This window comes from Myotis daubentonii, chromosome 5 (genome assembly GCF_963259705.1).
Source record: "Myotis daubentonii chromosome 5, mMyoDau2.1, whole genome shotgun sequence".
Taxonomy (NCBI): Eukaryota; Metazoa; Chordata; class Mammalia; order Chiroptera; family Vespertilionidae; genus Myotis; species Myotis daubentonii.
This window is the reverse complement of record NC_081844.1, coordinates 79,414,753-79,438,141: the sequence shown is the minus strand read 5'-3', so window position 1 is coordinate 79,438,141 and position 23,389 is coordinate 79,414,753. Positions and strand designations below refer to the sequence as shown.

Sequence of the window (23,389 nt, the reverse complement as noted above, 5' to 3'; positions counted from 1 at the left end):
CAAATGAAAACTGATCCTGTTCCAGTCTTGTTACTAACATCAGACTTGAATTACCTCTTCCTGATTCTAGACAATGCAAAAAGATATGAAACAAAAAAGGTAAAGGTAGAAGATGCATCACTCACAGAAGGCAAAGTGGGGTGTGACCTTAAAGCTTATTAAAGGAGACTACTGTTGCCATTTTTCAGGTTCCTCTGGTTTTAGGTTTTTTTTTAACTCCCTCGCTCTGTAAATTGATACAGAGACACAACAGGTAGGAAACCAGTTCATTCCTCATTTGTCATTTATTTAAACAGATGAATATTCTGCCTCAGGAGCCAGAACCTGCTGCCTTATATAACTGAGGTAGGGATGTGAGGGTTGGGTGGGTGGGAGGAGGGTGGAGGGGTAGGTAGAAATCCTGAGGAGCTCAGCAGAGTGTCTACCTCCCTAACAGAACTGTCTGGGAGAGGGGGTGGGGACCATACCAAGCCATCACCACAGTCTCACACACGGATCCTTCTCCGTCATGTTCCTTGGGAAATTTCCCGCGGATTAGAGGGAAAAAAAGGCACAGGAAGGCGGGTCTGCTTCAGAAGGCGAGTTTTTACCATTACAGCACAAAGGAGGGAAGTGCGCGCTTTCACATCCTCCTAACTCCACTCACTGGACCAGCTCTATACTTCAGCACCACGGAGAGCGGCACCCCCTCGGCTACCACCCATGGGGAGCCAGATTCCCGCGACTCAACACCGGATTCCCATCATCTAAAGGAGAGATAAGCCTGCGTATTTCACTCTCAATGTAAGCAGCTATGATGATTCTTTCATATTGTTTTTTCCAATAGAGGTTGTTTTCTTACTGAAATATGGAATTAAACTTTTATTAGTCCTCTCCCTCTCTTGAATTGCTTAAATATTTACATGTAAATCTGGATCTAAAATCTTTCTTATTTGTTGGGTTGGTAGAATTTTTTACTTCTCATTGAAAGTCTAAGTGTACAAAGCCACTTAGAAATAGACAACTCATCCTGGTAGCCCAGTCCTTTGTACTGGAGTGTAGTTTAAGCTTACAAGAGTATTATGTTCTTTTCTCCTACTTCACTACTAGCAGCTTTTTAATTTAGTGTTTGTGGTTTGTTTGTTTTTGTGTGTGGGGGGGGGTTGCATTTATCTTAATATAAATGTGAGGGTAGGATGAGGACAGAGGCTACATTTTAATAAGTAGGCACCATTAGAGAACAGGTGAGAAAAAAGAAATTATTTTTCTTTGCTTTGCTGAAAATACATCCTTTAGACATAAATTTCAACATAATGAATATGTTCTTAATAAAAGATCTAATCTGAGCAGGGATTTAACATAGCTTTGAAACTCTGGAACACCAGAATCTCCCTCTTTAAGTTTGAATTTGTAAATTCACTTAAATTCGATTGAATGGACATAACCAAGATGCCTCTGCCATTTGTCGTAATTTAAAGGCTTAATGGATTCAGGGTATATTTAAAGAGGAAATAATGACTGACCCTGTCTGGTTGCACTGCATGAATTTTTGCCTCAGAATGCCACCTGCTGGTGGGTCCTATTTTTTGAAGAACTGGGCACACAGATTTATGAATGAATTGACATTAAATCCAGAATATTCGTTATGGATATAATTCAAACTCACTCTCTAAGAGAACTTAAACAATAATACTGGTTCAATTATTTAACAACTTATAAAGATCTATGTCACAATTATAATTTCCAAAAACATTTGTTTCTGAGCTTCAGGCATGTAGACTAGCTAACTCCTTTAGGCAGTAATTAACCCAGAAAAAAATCAGAACTATGTGGAGCATCATTGAGACTAATTGCAGATGCATGTGGTATCCTGCATGAGAACTGCCAGGATCTCTTGCTTAGGAAAAGCAATTAACATTTCTCCCCAGATAAATATTCACCATGCTACTTTTTTCAGTATTTTCATTTCATAATTTAAGAGCCTCTCTTACTCTTTCGGTAGTAGATGTTTATTTTAAACCCTGCTGTCATTGAGGTCAATGAAACAATATCTACTTTATTACAAGGCAACTATTTGGGGAACAAAACATAACTATTAGAACTTTGTTTCAGCTCTATCTGGAGCTATCCACAATGAGGTCTAAATATCCAGTTTCATAATTTCCCAGTTCCAAACAGACAAATAAGGATTTAAAAAGAAAGAGGTAAAAGAAGCATACACAACTCACTAGTTATGCTTGGATGGCTAATATATAAGGTACCTAGAAAATATTGAGAATAACCTCTTTTGTAAATGTTTACAGATATAATGATTTGGTGAAAAAATACTGATAAAATCATTTATTAACATTCAGGAGCACTAGATAATATTTTCAATCTAAGGTGCAATGGAAAATCCACATTAGCAGAATTGCTTGGAAAGTATATATTGATATAATGCATTATAATTAAAAGTAGAAGGATACTTTGCTTGTTTCCTGTAGGACATGGCTAACATGGTATATGAACTCCTATATATTCATGGTCTAAATAGGTGGATACATTTATTCAAAATACCTGTTGTACAAATTACTGTCTCTAGCTTAGGTGGCAACTTGAATGCTCTAGATCTACAATTATTATAATTGTAACAAACTAAAATATTTAATGTTATCCAATGTTACTAGAGCACTTACTAGGCACTGTAATTTATATGCACTATCTTATCTCAACTTCAACAGAATAAGGAAGATGATACCTAGAAATAAGTTGAATGCCTCTGGAAATACATAAAAAAATTTAGGAATATTATGCAGAAGTGGGAATGCCTCAGTCTTCTGCCTCAGTCATCCAAGGGACTTAATATACCCTTTGATGTTAGCTGTCTCATCTAGCAACTTATGTGCCATTATTTATAGTGAAGCTAACTGGAAACTAATTTTTCATTGAAACTCAGTTACAAATGGGAAATGGTAGTTAAAGGATTATATGTCTCCTATATTTGTAAGAAGGAAGCCACTATTAAACATTAATACCTCTATTTTACTTGTCTTTTTTAATGACTAACCCAAATTCAAATATATCAAAAATATAATATAAAAATATATTAAGTTATTTGATCATGCACCATAGGCCAGTCATTAGAAGTTCTAGATGCCAGGTATATATACCATATAAAAGCTAGTTATATTTTCCTGCTCTCAGAAATCCTGCACTCCAATGGAGCACTCTACAATCTAAAGAAATTTAGAAAAATGCAGGAGGAAGATGGATGACAGTAGTATATCAGCCAAAAGCACTAGCTTTGAAATCAGATAGGTTAGACTCCTAATAGTGGATCTACCACTCACAAGTAGTGTAGTCTTGGCAAAGTGGTTAATTTAGCCGAGCCTCACTTCATTATCTATTAGATGAGAATAATAATAGGACTTATGTCATGCAGTAGTTTATGAGAATTTAAAATGATGGTGCATGTAAAATACTCAGCAAGTGCCTGCTGTGTGGTTAGTGTGTCATAATGCTTATCATTATGATTGGTCAGGGAAGAAAAGCTAAGCTTATCATATGATTTGTATGTTTAAAATAATAATTCACATAAAGTATTTAACACAGTGTCTGTCAGATGGCAAATGCGTGATGCATGTTAACTATCACTATTATATAGTCATTTAGAAAAATAGCCAAGCTGGAAAATATCAGCATAAACTGTTAGCCAATTTATAAATATTTATCTGAGTGTACTGATATGTAAGGTTTTGACCTTTATTGTCATGGACATTTGTATAAGGCTTTATAGTATTCAGGACATTTAACATACATCACTTCATTCCCACTGTGGTCCTGAAGCACTAGGAGGATAGATTCAATGATTCTCTTTCCATTGGTAAGAGAGCTGAGGTTTAGGAGAAGGTTCCAAATCACTTGACTATTTCACCACTGTTGCTCTGGACTAAAATTCAATATGCACACGTGTATAGACCAGAACTAGTTTTTCTTGGATGAATGACCCGACTCTTGGATTTTGTTTGCTTCTATGTTCAGTTGTGGAATGTTATAAACTGAATTGGTTTCAGGCCTGAATAATTTCCAGAGACCTATGGTGTATGTTACAATTAAAAAAAACACACAATATCTCTAAAAAGACATTTTGATTAAGTGGCCTTTTCTTATTGGTAATTAACAACAATCCCTGTACTTAGGGTACAGAATTCATACTTTTCATGGATCACTGACATCTGGCTTCCTTCAGACTGGCTGATGCATCTGTAAGAGCAGCTTGATAAAAATAGCAACCAAGGGATTAAGAGTGAGTTTAATAATCAGTTCTCCTCTCAAACATAGTTTTGTTTCCACTGGAACCCTTCTCAATGACATCAAATGTCAACATATGCATTTATTAAAAATGAAAACGCTATCTTAATTGAGGTATTTTTGATGAGTTTGATCACTCACTATCTCAATAATATATGCAAATAAAAATGCATTTGCATTCAAAGTTCATTTTTAAGAAAAATATCAAAGTACGGGCAATCAAATGTTAATTGCACCGTAGGGAGAATCATTTTGCTCCTTACTGGCCCTTAAACTACGACAAGATCCCCAGAGTCTAGCAGAAAAACACACCTGATTCACAAGTGCCAGCTTTGGCCACCAGCTATGGTGGACCAAATGACTTCCTCTTTCTGACATATCTTTTATGGTTCTTTCCAACCCATGTGAACCATATAGCTAAAGCCTGAGTAAAGTCAAGATTAAATAGCAAGAATATGGTGACCTAATATATTCATAGGTGTATAAATGTTTAAGTGGGGGAACTAGGGAGAGGTTGGTAAAAGGGTACAAACTTTCAGCTTTAAAATGAGTAACGTCTGAAGATCTAATATAAAACATGGTGACCATAGTTGATAACTGAAATTTGCAGAGTAGAATTTACATGATCTCATAAAAAAATATATATATGTATATATATACATATATATATGTATATATATATTCATACATACATGGTGAATAATGTGTAAACTAGATGGTGGGATTCCTTTTATTATGTATACATATGTCAAATCACCATAATGTATACCTAAAATATTTTACTATTTGATTTGTCAGTTATACCTTAATAAAGCTGAAAAATAAATGCTTGAAAAACATTATTAGAGGGACATCAAGGTAAAAGGCCTCCACCAATATCTGGATTAATTCATGTGGCTTCAGGGTATGCTGTGAAACACCTGATGTTGGAAGTAATCTCACTGAGTCGCATGTCCCATTATATGCTTGTGTGCATACATGATTTGAAGGTTTCATCAATACCAAATTCTGCTAGGAAAGAAGCAGAGTTGACAATTCTGTGAGCATCCAAATGTGTATCTCAAAGCTGAGGTTTTAAAGGCTAAGGAAAAGGGGCTTATTTACTACTCTGGGTTGTCTGCTTTCATGGTCATTTGTAAACAATGCATGTCAAATGGTGAGGACATTTTAACTTCTGACAAATACTAGCCATAAACATGTATTTTTCTTTGACACAACATAATTATTATAGAAACATCAAGATATATAATGCTCTATTCTTGTGTAGAAATTACTTACCCTAAGGTTTAGTCTTTTTGCTTCACCTACCTCAGATTCTCCACCCAGAAAATGAGAATGCTAATACCTTGCTATGTATGTTTGTGTAATGAGGGGAATTAACAATAATGCTTTAACATTCTTTAAATTTGTAGGTTGTAGCGTCTATGATAGTCATGTGGACTCTGAATTTAGATTGGGTACTTATATGTTCCTTGTGAACTGTTTCTCTACTCTGACTTGGTTCAGTAGTTATTATATTTCACTTGAATTAATCTCCCCATGGCTCATTGTTGTGTAATAGTTGTATATCCTTGACCTTGCAGTCTGACCTATTTGCCCTCTTGAGCAGACCTCTAATGGAAAGTGACATAGAATCAAGCTCAAATCCCTTCTAGGACAGCTGCCAATTCATCTCTGACACACTGTTCAGATGCTCTTGAGTGGAAACTGCTTTTTCTTGGGTAGAATTGTGATGTCCAAGTCCAAAAAGGTCTCCCTAAAGGGGTAGAAGCATGATCATCATAGAACAGGCTGAATAATTTTATGAGGATTATTAGTCTTTTGTGGGCTAAATTCCCACCTGAGTCTGTGTATCCAGATGACAGATCTTGAAACTGAATTCATAACATCCTTTGAAACTAGCCCCCTTGGGAATAAAAATCAGGTGAATGCTTAGCTTTCAACTAAATTGCCTCCTCTTTTTTTGAAAAACCTATAATAATACATACTTGCACCCTATTTATGAGTCCCTCCTCTGCTGGACTCCCAACCTCTGGTCTGCTTTGGCATCAAAGAGCAGCCACTCTCTCTGGAATAGTGGAATTGTTGAGAGTAATGGGCTCAGAAGGAGTTCATGAACTTGAATCCTAAAAATCTTTTCTCTAGCAATCTTCTATCAAAGTGCACTTTAGAAAAGTGGATGGCAGTTCAGATGCTCTTCCTAAAGGAGCATAAAGCACTCTATTAGGATTTATCACCCACAGTTGCCTTTTGAGGGAGTTGCCCTTAATTATGCCTGTTACTTTTTGCAGCTAAAGAAGCTGCTCCACTGACTAGTTTAGCAATTTCTCCCAGGAAGTGTGACTTAGGCCCAGGCAAGACGAGAGTACAAATTCTGACCTCCAAGTCTTTGCTTTAGGGCCCTCTAAAGGAGCTAAAACCAAAAGGTTCTCAGCAAGTTAAACACTGAAATGAGCAGAAAACTAAATAAAGCCCAATTTTTTAATCACAAGACTGAGGGACACTACTATTTTTTTAAAAATCTCAAAACCCTAGGTTTAATTTAAAAGCCTTCCTCTGTGATTATTTTTTTAAAATGGCTTAAGTGAAATACTTAGTATTCTTAATGCATGGAGGCATGACCAATAACAAACAGAAAGTGAGAAACATGGAAAGTAGTTCAAAACAAATACCCAAGTTTTTTCTCTTCAGAACATATATTCACTTATGGAAATGTATGCCATTCTAATAGTACCTGAGTAATATGAGTAGAGGTAGACTAGAAAAGGGGAATCAAAAATATGAGTAGGGCCAAGTGGAGAACCAGAAAAGTTTGAAATGTTCAAGTTCTTAGAGAGTTAGGAAATGTCTGGTCCAGGTTCTCTTTTTTATAGTTAAAGTGCCTTGAGCTAGGGACCTGCTCAAGATCTGAAGACTAGCTGCAGATGAGTATCTGGTTCAAGCTCAAATTACACTATGGCTTTATTCTCTCTAGTCTGCCACTTTAAAGCTCTGGCAAACTAAACATTATGTAACTTGTCCAAAGTCACAAGGCTGGCAAAAGTGGACCAAGGCTTCTGATTCTAGACCTTCTGACCTCAAAGCCCATCTCTCAGCCATACTTGTCTCATGATCTTCATCCGAGATAAAGGCAACAATACTATCTCATAGGGTGGATGCAAGAATTACACAAGTAATACATGTGAAGTATATTAACATGTGAAGTATAGCTCCTGTTATATAGTAGGTGCTTAATAAATGTCAATAGCTTTTACTAGCAGTATATTATTAACCTCTATACTATGTCACAATGGGAAAGAATACGTTAGAAATGAACCTGCATATGAATTGACCTGCCTTTTCATCCATAAAAAAAAACACCCAGGTTTGATCCTAAGAAGTTATGGCTAAATTTTTTTAGGAGGACTGCTATGTGGCCATCAGTAAGTGGGAGATGCTCCTTGCCACATCCTGACCTCTGTAAGTACTTAGGCTCCATGGGGACAGAAAGTGAGCACAGTCCCCTACAGCAGAGGTGGGGAACATCCGTCCCGTGGGCCATATAAGACCCACAAAATCATTTGGTGAGTTAATTATATGTTTGACCAAATACAGCAGACTAATTTTTAAGCTGATAATTTTGTATGGCCCTCGAATGATGTTATAAATATCTAAATGGCCCATGGCAGAAAAAAAGGTTCCCTACCCCTACCATACAGGATAGCAATGAAGGTAGAAACAAATGTGTGACTGGCTTGCATGTTACTGCATCTTGTCATTGGGAACAATACAAAGGCAGCAGTATCCATGGTGGCCATCTCTATGGCATAGCCCTTGGAGAAATGAGCATATCTCTAGGCAGGAGGAGACAGGATAAAACCAATACTGACTAAGTACTTTCTACATACATGTTACCTCATTTAATCCTCCTATGGAACCTATGGCCCACACAAGTTATTCACATTGTACAGGTGAAAGCACAGAGAAGCATTGCACTACAGCTCAGAGAAGTTCAAGTGACATACTCAGCTTTGTACAAATGGAAATAAAACCAACAGCCCTTGACCTGTGTCAGCCATATCAGCACCCAAACCCACCACCTCCATCTCCCATGACACTCCACCTAAAACCGCATTTCAGCTCTGCTACCACTCCTCCTCCCAAGTGGTGTAGATGCTGGATAATGAATTCAATACTTCCACTTTAATAAGAATAGTTCAGGTCATCTAATTTGTCTTAATCTCAGTGATAAGACAATTACTTCTAATAAGATTTCATAATTACTCCTAAGATTCCAATCATGACATTCTTCTTTATCTCAACAATTTTTATTTGCTCTGTCCCTGGGGAGCCCACAAGCCCATGGCAGAGTAACCAAGCATCTTTGCCTTGTTGCCCCACAGGTTGGGGAGCAGCACCTTCAAAAATATGCAGCGCCGTCACACAACACTGAGGGAGAAAGGCCGCCGCCAAGCTATCCGGGGTCCTGCCTACATGTTTAACGAGAAGGGGACCAGCCTGACACCCGAGGAGGAGCGCTTCCTGGACTCAGCCGAGTATGGCAACATCCCAGTGGTCAGGAAAATGCTGGAAGAGTCCAAGACCCTCAACTTCAACTGTGTGGACTACATGGGGCAGAATGCACTGCAGCTGGCCGTGGGCAATGAACACCTGGAGGTCACAGAGCTGCTGCTCAAGAAAGAGAACCTAGCACGGGTGGGGGATGCTTTACTTTTGGCTATCAGCAAGGGCTACGTGCGCATTGTGGAGGCCATCCTCAACCACCCAGCCTTCGCTCAGGGCCAGCGCCTGACGCTCAGCCCACTAGAGCAGGAGCTCCGAGACGATGACTTCTATGCCTATGACGAGGATGGCACACGCTTCTCCCATGATATCACACCCATCATCCTGGCAGCCCATTGCCAGGAATATGAAATCGTGCACATTCTCCTGCTCAAGGGTGCCCGCATCGAGCGGCCCCATGACTACTTCTGCAAGTGCAATGAGTGCACCGAGAAGCAGCGGAAGGACTCTTTCAGCCACTCGCGCTCCCGCATGAATGCCTACAAGGGACTGGCAAGTGCTGCCTACTTGTCCCTGTCCAGTGAAGACCCTGTCCTCACCGCACTGGAGCTAAGCAATGAATTAGCCAGACTAGCCAACATTGAGACTGAATTCAAGGTAATTCACCACTCACCACCCTGCAGGCAGCTTGTGCAGTGGGCTCTTCCAGGTGTGCCCAGTGGCCAAACAGGTTGTCTTCCAGTCTAACACAGGTGAAGGACTTGGGGTCCTGTCTTTCAGGCTCACAGGGAGGAGGGCACTTCCTGAACCTGTCAGATATAGGCCTGGAAAAAAAAAAAGCAGCCCATTACGTGGAATATTTGAAACCATGTAAGTGTGGTGGAGAGATGACTTACACTCCAACTCATGCTGTAGAAGACAAGCGGCAGGCAGGCAGGCAGGCAGAATTACACTGTGGTTCTGGTGCAAATACCTCAGTTCTGCCCTCAGAGAACTTAGGAGTGCCCAGAAGTCCAGCGATGGTTTCCTAGCCCAGGTCTTGGACTTGCTGTCTCACCTGCATGGTTCTGATTGTCTTGTCCACATCTCTATCCCAACCTGAACTGTGCTAATCCTAGATTCAGTCTCATATCTAATGCTAGAAAGACTTGGCAGCAGCCTTACTCAATTTAGCAAGCTATTGCTTTGTCCTGTCAAAGGGCTGAGGAGAAAACACATGAAAATGAAAACTGTCTGTAGAGTTGGGCTTGTCACCCCAGTAGATGGGCATGGGGCAAAGCCCTGTAATTCAGCCACCCTGATAACACTTGGACCTACCAGGTTAGCCTAGGGCAGTGTTAGGCAATTGCGGCTCGCAAGCCACATGCGGCTCTTTGGCCCCTTGAGTGTGGCTCTTCCACAAAATACCGACTTCTGAGCATGGGCCATGAAGTTTCAATCGCACTGTACATGCATGCCCGCATGTGGTATTTTGTGGAAGAGCCACACTCAAGGGGCCAAAGAGCCACATGTGGCTCGCGAGCCACAGTTTGCCAACCACTGGCCTAGGGGATGGTGACCCATCTCCAAAGTCCACTATTCAATAGTGGGCCTATGTTTTTCCTGTCAATTGACATTCCCCCTAAAAGAGAAGACTGGGACCTAATTCTTTTGACAGTGTTCAGTAATAATTAAAAGCAAACCATTTAGTGAGCACTTACTGTGTGCCAAAGGCTGTGTCTTAATATGATGTTTAATCCCTTCAATAATCATTTATATGGATACCATTATTACCCTCATTTTAATCCTTACTCAAAGATATGTCTTTTTATTATTATTGATTTGAGAGAGGAAGGGGGAAGAGAGACTTGTAATCAAACCCACAACCTAGGTATGTACCCCGACTGAAAATTGAACCCGCAACTTTTTTGGTGTATGAGATGATGCTCCAACCAACTGAGCCATCTGGCCAGGGCCAATTATCCTCAATTTATATGAGGGCTATCCTGGATGTTATCCTGCAGGAAATGGAGAGCCACTGGAAGTTTGTGATTAGGGTACTTACTAAAATGATGAAAGCTAGAGTTTTTGGAATTTACTTGGCTGGTAGGTAAGGTGAATTAGAAGATTTGGAGTGTGAGGTACTGCGACTAAAGAGGGGGACAATGTAGCTGTGCGTGCATGAGGCCATGGAAGCCTCTCTGTAGGAGTGGAATCACACACAATCAGGGACAGAAGAACCAGGCCTACAGGGAGTGCAGGGCACCAAAAATTGTGAATAGATTAAGAATATTATAATTAATTAGTTTTATTACATCTATCCCCCATCTTTGACCCATTTACTAAATTGAAGACACTTCCCTACTCATGCCTTGTACATAGCCTTACCTAGAAAAATTGGTGGTTGTAGATGTAGAGATTACCCAAAGAAGTTCACAAGAAATGTAGCTACTGCCTCTCCTTTCCTTGTTTCTATACAATAAACTCCACCTACCAGCAATAAAGCCAATGATGTCCCAAGGAAACCTGGTGGAATTTTGCTGTACCCTGGGCTTCAGACTAAATCTGCAATAGGTTATGTAGAAAAAAATGGCTAAGCCAATTAATTTAGATATTTCTGGCAAAGAAAAAAACAATTCAAGGAAAAAATGTTTTCTTAATTCTATTATCTGAATAATTGCACAACTCTCTACTTATCTGAAATCTGGGAGCATGCCAGCCATTCTAAATAAAATTATGCTAGACTAACATCTGCAATTACATCTGGGCTATTTTTTCCTTTTAATAAAACCCAAAGTCTGACATATTTCAGTATATATAATATCTAGAATTGGAAGTTTACTAAAAGCATTTACTGTGGTATTTTTATTTAAAAAGTAAATTTTAAAAATTATGGACAGTTAAGAACCTACTAACATGATGACAAATGCTCTGTACAATGCAATGATTTAAGCCCGTGGTCGGCAAACTGCGGCTCACGAGCCACATGCGGTACTTTGGTCCCTTGAGTGTGGCTCTTCCTAAGCCTTAGGAGTACCCTAATTAAGTTAATAACAATGTGCCTACCTATATAGTTCAAGTTTAAAAAATTTGGCTCTCAAAAGAAATTTCAATCATTGTACTGTTGATATTTGGCTCTGTTGACTAATGAGTTTACTGACCACTGATTTAAGCAGATAAGAGTTCACATAAATACACATTCACTGGCTATTAACATCTCCCTTTGTTTGAAATGTCTTTCAGGTTGTTGACAAAGGGTGCATTATAAATTAACCTAAGTGTTCTGTCAGAACTATATCACTTATTCAACTACCCTTGCATGTGCATTCCTGATATAAATCTTCTCAGAGAAGAGAATAGCTTAGCAAGAGGGAAGTCAAACTGTAATGGAAGAGTAAAGAGTAAATGCATGTGTTCTACAGTGCACTCTTTTGGAGTCTGTTCTGCCTTAAGGGAACTACACATTTCTGCCTGTAGCCATGTGTTATGGAGATGACGCAGGGTACAGCACAGCTATCAGGTTCTCGATGGAGATGTCATGTCATCCTCCAGAGCCTTTAAAATACACATTCTGGGAGTGACTCTCCTGACTAACACTGTGCATGAAAACCTGATTCAGTTGCTGAGGCTATTGTTTTGGGAGTCATTTTAATTTACCATCAGAATAGTCGTTATTAGCAAGAAGTGCAGCTAATGTCAAGGTCTCCAATAAATTGTAGCTGGTGTCAGATGCCTGCTAGAAAACCATTATTTTTGGTGTGGAAATGATACAGCTGTTCAAGGATTTTCTTATGTCCCTCTAATCTCCTTGGGTCTAGAAAAATATTAATACTCAACGTGGTCACTGAGTCCTTCCTAGCATCTTGAATGGTTCCTAGCATCCATAAATATTTAACGAAGAAAATCCTAAAAGGATGAAGCAAGTGATTACTATATCTATGGTTTAAACTCTTCCTGCATATATGGATTTAATGGAGGTATTTGATGGACATGGTGAAATGGGGAAGCATTAAAAGTGATAAGGTAGTTGAAGGGATAAAAGCAAACCACATTAAATAACTAAAGATCAATCATTAACTGCACTGCATGGTGCCAATGATCACTAAACTCTGGAGGGTGCTGTGTGTCTTCTTGGTCTTGACCACAATGCCTACCATGTGGAGTCTAAGAGCCCTGCCCACAATGACATTTTGGCTGATTGGTTTATCTATGTAGTAGGAGACAGAGAAGAGGAAGCCCAGCATGGAACAGACTATTCAGAGGTGTTTCACTACTGGAACGGGCTCTGCTCTCTCTGTGTAGAGGACTTTGTCTACCTCAGTTGAGTTACAGCTTCTGCCACCAAGTACGTAATAAGGTCTCTACATTTCTCTTGAATTAGTCTGCTTGGTTTTTTTATTGATCATCTTTCTGATAAAATTGCTCAGGGTTTACCTTATTTTGTTTGTGTCTTCCCAAATTACTTGGCATTCTGTCTGTGCATGTTGTTTATTAGTGGAGCTATTGTTTTGAAAAGATTACAGGCATTAAATCTTTTTTCCAATTCAGAGTTATGCCAACAGCAATACCTAACAGGGATGAAAGGGGAAGGTGAGGAAAGGACAAGAGAATATTGTAGAATGAGATTCAAGGCTTTGGAAGGAAGGAGAAGCAGGATGGGGATTGGAGGGATACCTCTTGCTCTCTCATCTTTTGCTTAAATTGAAAAGTATCCCTTGTTCCCAAGTCAGAGAAGCCCAACAAACACTTCACCTTAGTTATTTAAGATTTGACCATTCTCAATAATAACAAAACTGCAACTGAGAAAGCATTTTCTGTTGACAAAACATCAGCAAGGAAGCTGCTGACTGTGCTGCAGTCACATGCAATTTATCCTTACAGGGCACAGAGGGGAAGAGTAGGGGGGCAGAAAGCTAGACCTGTAGCCTATCTTGCTCAAAGTGTTGATGAATTTTCTATTTGTCAATGAGTTGCTAACCACATGCATTATGAAAAATAATGAATTATGTATTAACTAGAGGCCCGGTGCACAAAAATTTGTGCACTCGGGGCGGGGGGGAAGTCCCTCAGCCCGCCCTGTGCCCTCTCACAGTCTGGGACCCCTCAGGGGATGACCATCTGCTGGCTGAGGCCTGCTCCCCAGGGGATTGGGCCTAAGCTGGCAATCAGACATCCCTCTGGCAGCCCGGCAGCCCTCGGGGGATGTCCACTTGCCAGCGGGGAGCAGACCTAAGCTGCAGTCGGACATCTTTAGTGCGGCTGAGGAGGCAGGAGAGGCTCCCACCACCACCCCTGTACTGGCAGCCATCAGCCTGGCTAGTGGCTGCGCAAAGCTCCTCCATGTGGGAGCGCACTGACCACCAGAGGGCAGCTCCTGCATTGAGTGTCTGCCCCCTGGTGATCAGTGTGTGTCATAGTGACCAGTCATTCCCAGTCTTTCTGCTGTTAGGGTCAGTTTGCATATTACCCTTTTACTATATAGGATAGAGGCCTGGTGCACGTGTGGGGGCCAGCTGGTTTTCCCTGAAGGGTGTCCCGAATCAGGGTGGGGGTCCCGCTTGGGTGCCTGGCCAGCCTGAATGAGGGACTGATGGCTGTTTTCAGACTGTCTGCACCCTCTTCAGGGTGGGGATCCCCACTGGGGTGTCTGGCCAGCCTGGATGAGGGGCTGATGGCTGTTTTCAGGCTGCCCACACCCCCTTCAGGGTGGGGGTCCCCACTGGGGTGCCTGGCCAGCCTGGATGAGGGGCTGAGGGCTGTTTTCAGGCTGGCCAAGCCTGCAACTGAAGCTCCCAGTATCTCCTTTTTTCCGTTTTGTTTTGTTTTTATTCTGGGATTTATTTACCTTCTGTAATTGAAACTTTGTTGCAGCTCCAGCTCTGAGGCCAGATGGCTGAAAGCCAGTATCTGGGGTTTGTTTAGCTTCTATAATTGCAACATTGTTGCTTTCGGGCTCAGAGCCAGGCCGCGGCAGGCGGGGAACCTTGGCTTCCTCCATCGCCAGGGCAACCAAGCCTCATGTTCGCTTCAGCTGCGTGGCTGCCGGCCGCCATCTTGGTTGGCAGTTAATTTGCATATCACCCTGATTAGCCAATGGGAAGCATAGTGGAGGTATGGTTAATTACCATGTTTGTCTATTATTAGATAGGATGTTTGTTTTGCCATTTGAAGGCCCATAAAAAAAGTCAGTGGACCTAAAATACCACAAATTAAAAATGCAAATGACAACAAGTCAGACCAATTTACCAAGCACTAATGATCTCTAGTGAGATCTCATTATGGAAGGTAAAGATGTTGAGATGACAGTTTGTAAACTGCTTGCAAACTTTACCAAAGTGGAAAAGGGAAGAAGAGGGGGAAAGGAGGAGGAGTGACTGTACTGTGGTAGGGACAGCTCAGAGCACATCTGAACTCTGGCCTTGTGTAGGGAGCCAGGAGCCAGAAGCCAGGAAGCCTGAGGGAAGGCCCACCCTGGGCCTGAGGCAGAGTCAAAGGATGAACAAGCCCATTGCCTCCAGTGGAATCTGTGTTTGCACCTATTTCTCAAATGCTTTGAATATTTTTAAAATTTTTAAATTTTATAGACGAACACTCTGGGAAAATAGAGTTGAAGTTTGAAATCTTGGCTGGTAGTATAAACAAATGCCTGCTTCACATACACAAAATGACTTGAAAACGGTTTTCTTTTCCATTGGGAAAATATTTTTTAAACTGTGAAGGCTGCAGGTCTTAAAAGCAAGTTGTTATTTAAGAGACTCTGGCAGAAAACTCCTCAAAGCACTCACTTATATGCTATCCCCAATACCCTCAGTAATCTGATTGGGTCATCCAAGCTCTCTGCTTGAGTGCTTGGTAATGCAGAGCAGAAGCAGAAAGAGAAAGATGACATATGACAGGTGATGAGCTATGATGGGATGGCCCCCCACTAAGCATGTACAAGTAAGGTGAGGTAAGAGCACGCATGCCAGTTAACAGTCCACACTGGGGCCAGGATTGTCAGCTTTTGTATCTGACAGTAAGATCTAGGGACTGGCTTATCTCAGGAGAAAAAACAGAGGTGACCTCTGCCATGTTAGCTTTGTCTTTTTCTATTTTTCTACCTAAATATCTAGAGGAGCACTTATGCCTGAGCCTTCAATAAATCATAACAGGGAAAGAGTTAATTAATGTGTCCTTTAATGACTATTTTTCACTGGGTCATAACTAATGCCTAAAGTTAAATGATTTTCCTCTTCTGGGGTTCATGCCAAGAGTATAAGACAGTGTACACTGGATGACAGGTATTTAGGTGGCAAAGGAGGCCATTTTGCTTAGTGATGACAAGGGCAGTGGACAGGCTCTCATGAGCACCCAGGGCAGCCATGCTTCATTTCCTCAAGGCTTTGAAACAGAGAACAAAAAAATTGGCTCTGGAATCTGACTCACCAGGTTTCTAGTCCCAGAGTTATCCCCTGGCAACCATGCAATCTTGGGGGATCCAGTGGAAGTTAGTTTTCTTATCTGAAAAGGGGTAAGCGGATAGAACTGTAAGAGGTCAGAATGGAATACTTATTTTCCTCACCCAAAATCTTGCTCTTACCCTAATCTCTGTAAGTGGCATCATGATTCACCCAGTTGTTAAGAGCTTTCCATGTCTCGTCCCATTTAACCTCAAGAAAGTCCTGGCACGTATTTGGTATTCAATACATAATATTAGCTCAGTCAATACATGACTTGGTGAGTGACTTAATGAATAACGACCTCCCAGGGTACTGATGAGGATTAAATGAGATGAACAATAGAAAACGTTGCAGAGAACCTGACACTCCCCGCCCAACATACACGAAGAACTCAGTGAGGATCCCTTTTTGTTCCCCAAAGCCCACTGGATTTTTAGTGCCACAACTTTTCCTACCAACACAACTTAAGTGTCAGCACTTCTTCTATTCAAAAGGTCTTCCTGATTTTGCTAAGCTTCTCTCCTTGCCCACCAAGACATCTTTTCAGAGCAAGAGGTAGTATGGGCTGTACATGTAAAGCTCTGTGGCTAAAAACAGGGGATATTTTCAATTGGAAAATGCAGACCAGTGAAACTGAGCAAGCCTGGAGTTCTGCTAAGTATTGTGAAGACACGCGTTATGGGCAGGAAGACAGAGGAGCAGAGGAGGAGAGAGAAGGAAATGGGAAGGTACAGCTCCTGCGAAACACAGAGATTACTTTTTTAAAAATATCTCCATGAAAAAGATTCATCACTACACACACACAAAAAATTGAGAAAAAGTAATTTCCTATACAAGTATAACTATCATGATGAAATATATCAGAGATATGGAGAAAATAGAAACAGTTCTTAGAGAATATTAGTCAATGAGAAGTAGCACAAATTAAATCAAATAGAAATGAGGAAAATACAGGACTTATCTCTGAAAAAAGTTGCAATGCTATATAAATTATTTACAATACAGTGACATTAATCAAGTGTGCTACACACACCATCAACATAGAGGCATGTGTTTTATGAGCAAATTCACCTTCAGATTAATATGGAAAATATGGCAGGAGGGTGGAATGGGAGATGGGCTGTAGACCTGCAGAATATCAGAACTGGATGAGCCCTCATTACAGAGCTACCTGATAATTCAGCATCATTAACCCTCTAGGCTCTGGGTTGGATGTTGGGATGAAATAATGAACAAAATAAAGTTCATGCCCTCAGGACCTTCTAGTCTAGTGGAAAAGATCAGCATTTTTCATACCACCACACAAATAAACACAGCTTTACATATCGTACTAAGCAGTAAAAGGGCAATTTTAAAAGAGCTGACTTAGTGGACAGCTGACTGTGTGTGTGTGTGTGTGTGTGTGTGTGTGTGTGTGTGTACACACATACACATGCACACATACAGATGTAAATGTGTTTAAAGAGGAGATAGTGTTTAAAGAAAACCTGAGGTTATGGGAGAGATAAACAGACAGGATGGAATGGGAAAATGGTTCTAGGTATAGAAGTAGCACATGAAATATCTCAGTGCAGAGAGGGGAAAGAGATTGTGAGTAACTCCCCATTGCAAGGAGTAAAAAGGAGAGGTAGCAGGTAATAGTGTTGAAGAAGAACACTTCAGACATGACTTTGCCATTGGCAGCTATAGCAAGAAGATGGATTTCATTTTAGGGCGAATGGAGAGCCATTGGAAGGTTTCAGCCAGTAAGGGAGTGACTCATATCTGCAGTTTGGTAAAATCCACTCTATCTACTATAGAAATTGACTGGAGGAGACATACTGAAAAAAACTGGATGACCACTATAGGAAGGAGAGGTCCACCCAGGAAGGGGATGAGTGGCACCTGAGTGCAGAAGGACCAGCACATCCCAACCAGTGGGTGATTCATCACAATCACAGTAACAGCACAGTCAGACAAGGTTCCTGTGTAGATGGAGAAACTCATTCCCCAGGTCTGGGCAAACTGTTCGTTGCAAAGCACAGCCAGCACAGAGGTCCTGTAAAGCAGGTTTAGGAGTAACAGTCCCAGAATTAGAAGGATTCCATTGGATTTTGAAATTTCTACTACATTTTCCAGATTCTACGGACATCTTTCTCCCTCTGTTGGCTGCATGAACCAAGTAAAATTTTCATTAAAGTAGAGGAAAGTGGCTAAATTTTATCTACGATTTTGATTCACCTAGAGCAGGTTTGAGCATAAAGGTATGGACTACCAGTGACGGCGAACCTTTTGAGCTCGGCGTGCCAGCATTTTGAAAAACCCTAACTTAACTCTGGTGCCGTGTCACATATAGAAATTTTTTATATTTGCAACCATAGTAAAACAAAGACTTATATTTTTGGTATTTATTTTATATATTTAAATGCCATTTAACAAAGAAAAATCAACCAAAAAAATGAGTTCGCGTGTCACCTCTGACACGTGTGTCATAGGTTCGCCATCACTGGACTAGACCTCTCCTTCTTCCACAAAGCTTTGGAATTGAAATTTACTCTCATAGTGCTGGAGGCCAGAAGTCCAATATCAAGGTATTATCAGGGCCATGCTCTCTCTGAAGGATCCTTCCTTGTCTCTTCCTAGCTGCCATGGTGATCCTTAACTTGAAGACACATCATCCCAATCGCTGTCTTTGTTGTCACACAGTGATCTCACTGTTTGTATCAGTGGCCCTTATCCTCTTCTTATACAGACATTCTTATAAACAGCAGTCATTTTGGATTGAGAGCCAACTACTCCAGAAGGACTTCATTCTACCTAATTACACCTGAAATACACTATTTTCAAATAAGGTCCCATACTGAAGTTCCAGGAAGGATACTATACAACCCAATACCATGGGAAAGTACCAAGTTGAGATGAATTGGGGAAGAATGAGACCACTAATCTAGCTGAACCTCACAGCAGGGCAGGATAGAAAGCTAGAGGTCAGTTATTCTGGGAAGCCAAAGACAGTCCTAAAAGTAGGAGTCAGTCTGAAGGAAAGGAAGAGATTGCTGATGCTTTCTATTGACCAAGGCACAAGTGGAGACAGAGAAACTGGAATTCTGTTTGTGCATATGGTGCTTGGGAAAGCTGGTGGATACGGGGTAGGAGGTAACTGACAGAAGAAATGGGGTTAACTTAGAACTGGGGAACTACCCCTCCCAAGTATGAGAAAAACATCTTCAAGTGTTTGGGTTTGAGGATAATGAAAATGAGACACTGATTATAGAATTTTAGAAAATATAGAAAAATAGAGGAAACAGAAAGTTCAGCATTAATCCCACCATCTAAGAACAATCCATATGTTTCCTCCTACTGTTCCCTCTACCCCCAGGTGCAAAAATTAGAATTAAAACTATGACTCAGTTGATGGAACATTATCATATTTTTGTTTCTCTTCATACTTTATCCTCATTCCCATTCTCCTACACCTCAAAAATGCGTGCGCACGCACACATATGTGCATAAGTCAATGTATATATAGTGTTTATATGTATGTATGTCTACATGTATTATTCAAGAAATATTTCTTTTGCACCTACTATGTAAAAAGCTCTAGAGGTTGGAACACTCAGAGACCATCAAAGTCCTGTAACCTTTGCCCCATAGAACTTACAGGCTAATAGAGACCACGGAAAATATACATTGCTGATATGTGTGTGTGTGTGTGTGTGTGTGTGTGTGTGTTGATAAATTACGTAAGAGAGATCATACAATAAAATTGTGATCTTTCTTTTTTTTCAATGTATTTTTTATTTTTATTTTTTTTATTGCTTAAAGTATTACAAAGAGTATTACATATGATGATCTTTCTTACTCTTTCACTCATTACCAAGTTTTTTAGTCTCTCCAAATTGCTGTATATAAACCTAGTCCATTGCTTCTGTCTGAGGCCTAAATTCCATTATCTGTACCTACAACCTCTCACTTTCTCATTTCCATAGTGACAGATACCTAGATTGCCTCTAATTTCTTGTTACCACAAATAATGCTGCAAAAAACATCCTGTACCTGTTTCCAATCCTCTCTTAGCATTCATGTGCTATAGACCCATAAGGTCTGCTCATGGCTCATTCCACTCAGCACCACTGATGCCCCAGACACCTGCCTTGGGACTGGGTTGCCATGTCTGCCAGCTCTAGATATTACCCTGCTTTCTAATGTTTGCCAATGTGAGGAACGTAAAGTGAGTTTAATTTGCATTTCTCTAATTGCTAATGAAGCTGAATGCTTCATCTATTGTTCGGCCACATGGGTTTCTCTTTTCTTTGACTTGCCTCTTCCTATCATCCTTCACCCACTTTTTAACAGACTTTCTATTTGGGGGTATTTTTATATCTTCTTTCATGAGTTCCCCATATATTCTAAATACTAGTTCCTTCTTTACTTCAGGTATTGCAAATATCTTCTCCCAGTCTATCACTGCTCTGTTAGATATGTACAGGGCACCCTTTGTTGAACAAAACCCCTTATTTTTTAAAGAATTTGTGCATTTAGTTTTATTAAGAAATCTTCCCCATCCTATGTCAAAAGATACTATCCTATATTACACCCATTTTTTTCTATTGCCTTCAGAGATCTACCATTAACTTTTATTTTACTAAATTTATTGGGGTGACACTGGTTAATAAGATTATGTAAGTTTCAAGTGCATTCTACGATGCATCATCTGTATACTATATTGCATGCTCTCCACCTATGGTTCTTGTCCTTTTCCATCTTTTTAAGTCCACAGTACAATTGGAGTTTACTTTTGTATATAGGGTGAGTTTGTGTCAGATTTTTGCTTTTCTCCATGAGATAGTTTCCTAGCACCATTATTAGATAATCTAACTTTTCCCCCCACTAGCCTGTGATGCCACCTGTATCACACACCAATTCCCAAATACACAGGTTTCTGCTTCTGGACTCTCTATTCCATCCCAGTGTCCCAGTAACTATTTCTCTACCCATTCATCCCTCCAAGTTTTATTCCTAAGACTCTGTTCTGTTTTATGACCTATTACCAAGTGATATTTATACATGTGCATATTTTTTCTGTGCATATATTTGTTCTATGCAATGGTAACACGACTATATAAACAATTTGGAACCCTGGTTTTCTCATTAAATATTGTAACTTTGGCACTTCCCTCATGTGACGTCAACACTTTATAACTAACAGTTCCTGGAAATATTCAGTGTCCTGCTTTGCTAGGAAAACTTTTCCTCTGTCACTTTAGGTTGCAATCTTGGGGGAGTGGGGTGCTGTGATTAACAGGAGAAAAGACAGAGCTTATTCATATGCGTAGAGAAGTACCTAAAAGAAGTAGCTACCTGAACAATAAAAGACAGGGGTTTATATATCAACTTAGTGGGGAAAGAGAGGGGAGAAAACAGTTTCTGAGGAATAAGAGGACTGTTAGGAAACACACAAGCTTTTGGGGAAACAAATGGAAGGCATGAGAGTGTGTGATGCTCTCACCTGGGTGCGAGTGGTCAGTCTCTTTTCTGGCTATAACACCCACCTCCACCCTCTCACCCCCAACATATTTATGGTGGCTATACTTTTGGGAGGCTCTGCTAAAAAATATTAAAAGAAGTTTAGCTGCTGTTTATTCAGAAATTTTCAGCTTAAAATATTCTTTATGCCATTCTGATGAATCGAGAGTCCCTACATGTATAAATAAATAAAACTAAACCTCTGACAATTCATCACTGGGTTCCAAACAACCCCTGTGGCCCAGTATAGGGTGAGAGTGGGCCCCAGGGGCTGAGGATGGGCCATGCGACAAAGGGCATCTGAGCCCTTGGCCAGGGAGATACAGACAGGCCCGTGTAGGAAAGGAAAAATGATTTCCCTCCACCCTTCTGAGTTCATAGCTTTGGATTATTTTAGTGTTTGGTTTTTAGGTTGTATAATGGTAAAAAGTCATGGTTCTTTTTTTTCCTCTATTAGGCTGTAGGGGATGAAAAACAAAATTGTTTTCCCTCTACCGTCCTAGCTTCCCCAGCTACAGCCCTGTAAACTAGACAAGCAAAAGACAGATTAACAAGGAAAAAGAAAAACAGAAGTTTATTAACATGTGCACAGCACAACAGATGAGAGAACTCAGAAATGAGTAACTCAAAGGGATGGTAAAGACTTGGGTTTGTATAGCATCTTAAAATTCAGTTTTAGAGAAGTGACAATGCAAAGGATAAGGACTTGGAGCTTCTAGAGATATAAAATTGTGGGAAGGTAAGTCTATGGGGAAACTAATAGTAGATGAGGACTAGTTTTAGCCAGGTTTGTTATATAAATACTTCCAGTGCTGTCTCTGGGCTGATAAGGGTCTAAAGTTGTTTTGTCCTTGGTAGAGAGGGAAAGGAGGACACCCTTACAAATAAATTTATGTCCAGCTTTTAGACAAATAGGGGGAGGGCAGAGAGCTTTTCTTGTACCTACTTCTTCTGAATTCCCTTCAGCTCAATATAATCCTTACACCAAAGGCATATTTGGAGGTGGCATATTCTGCTACCCTTCAAACACATGAATTGTAAGTCAGCAAATGCCATTGCATCTCCTGGATCCAAGATAGAGTTCCATTTAACACCAATCAAGAAAACTGACAGAACTGCACTTGATTGCAAAGTGAAAAAAATCTCCATCATCAGAAACCTCACTTGTTTTGGATGAACTAGAGGCCTGGTGCACAAAATTCGTGCGCTAAAAGGGTCCCCTCATCTCTGCCTTCACCCTCTCACAGTCTGGGAGCCCTTGGGAGATGTCCAACTAATGGCTTAAGCCTGCTCTCCCATGGCAAATGGGCCTAAACCAGCAGTTGGACAGCCTTAGCATTGCCACGGAGGTGGGAGAGGCTCCCACCACCGCTGCTCCACTTGCCAGCTGTGAGCCCAGCTTCTGGCTGATCGGCACTCCCCCTGTGAGAGCACACTGAACACCAGAGGGAAGCTCCTGCATTGAGTGTCTGCCTCCTGGTGGTCAGTGCACGTCATAGCAACCGGTCGTTCTGTTATTTAGTTGATTTGCATATTAGCCTATTATTATTTTTTATTATATAGGATTAAGTGTCTCCCTCTTTATTTTCCATTTCTAAAATATATAATCAGTACCTAGCATGATATACACTCACAGTATAAGGATAAGAAACTTGCAATAAACACTGAATATTCTGGTACAGGCTTCCTTTTAA

The 23,389-nt window shown here is 40.5% G+C and overlaps 1 protein-coding gene across 1 annotated transcript in view; it reads left to right on the top strand.

The window, feature by feature from the left end:
* Positions 1-483: 483 nt before the first annotated feature.
* The window catches only part of TRPC7 (transient receptor potential cation channel subfamily C member 7), a 135,100-nt gene continuing 112,194 nt past the window's right edge, over positions 484-23,389 (top strand). The window contains exons 1-2 of the mRNA XM_059698455.1: positions 484-783; positions 8,652-9,429. Of these exons, the coding sequence (XP_059554438.1) occupies positions 782-783; positions 8,652-9,429 (780 nt within the window). The 5' untranslated portion in view covers positions 484-781. The remainder of the gene's footprint in view (positions 784-8,651; positions 9,430-23,389) is intronic.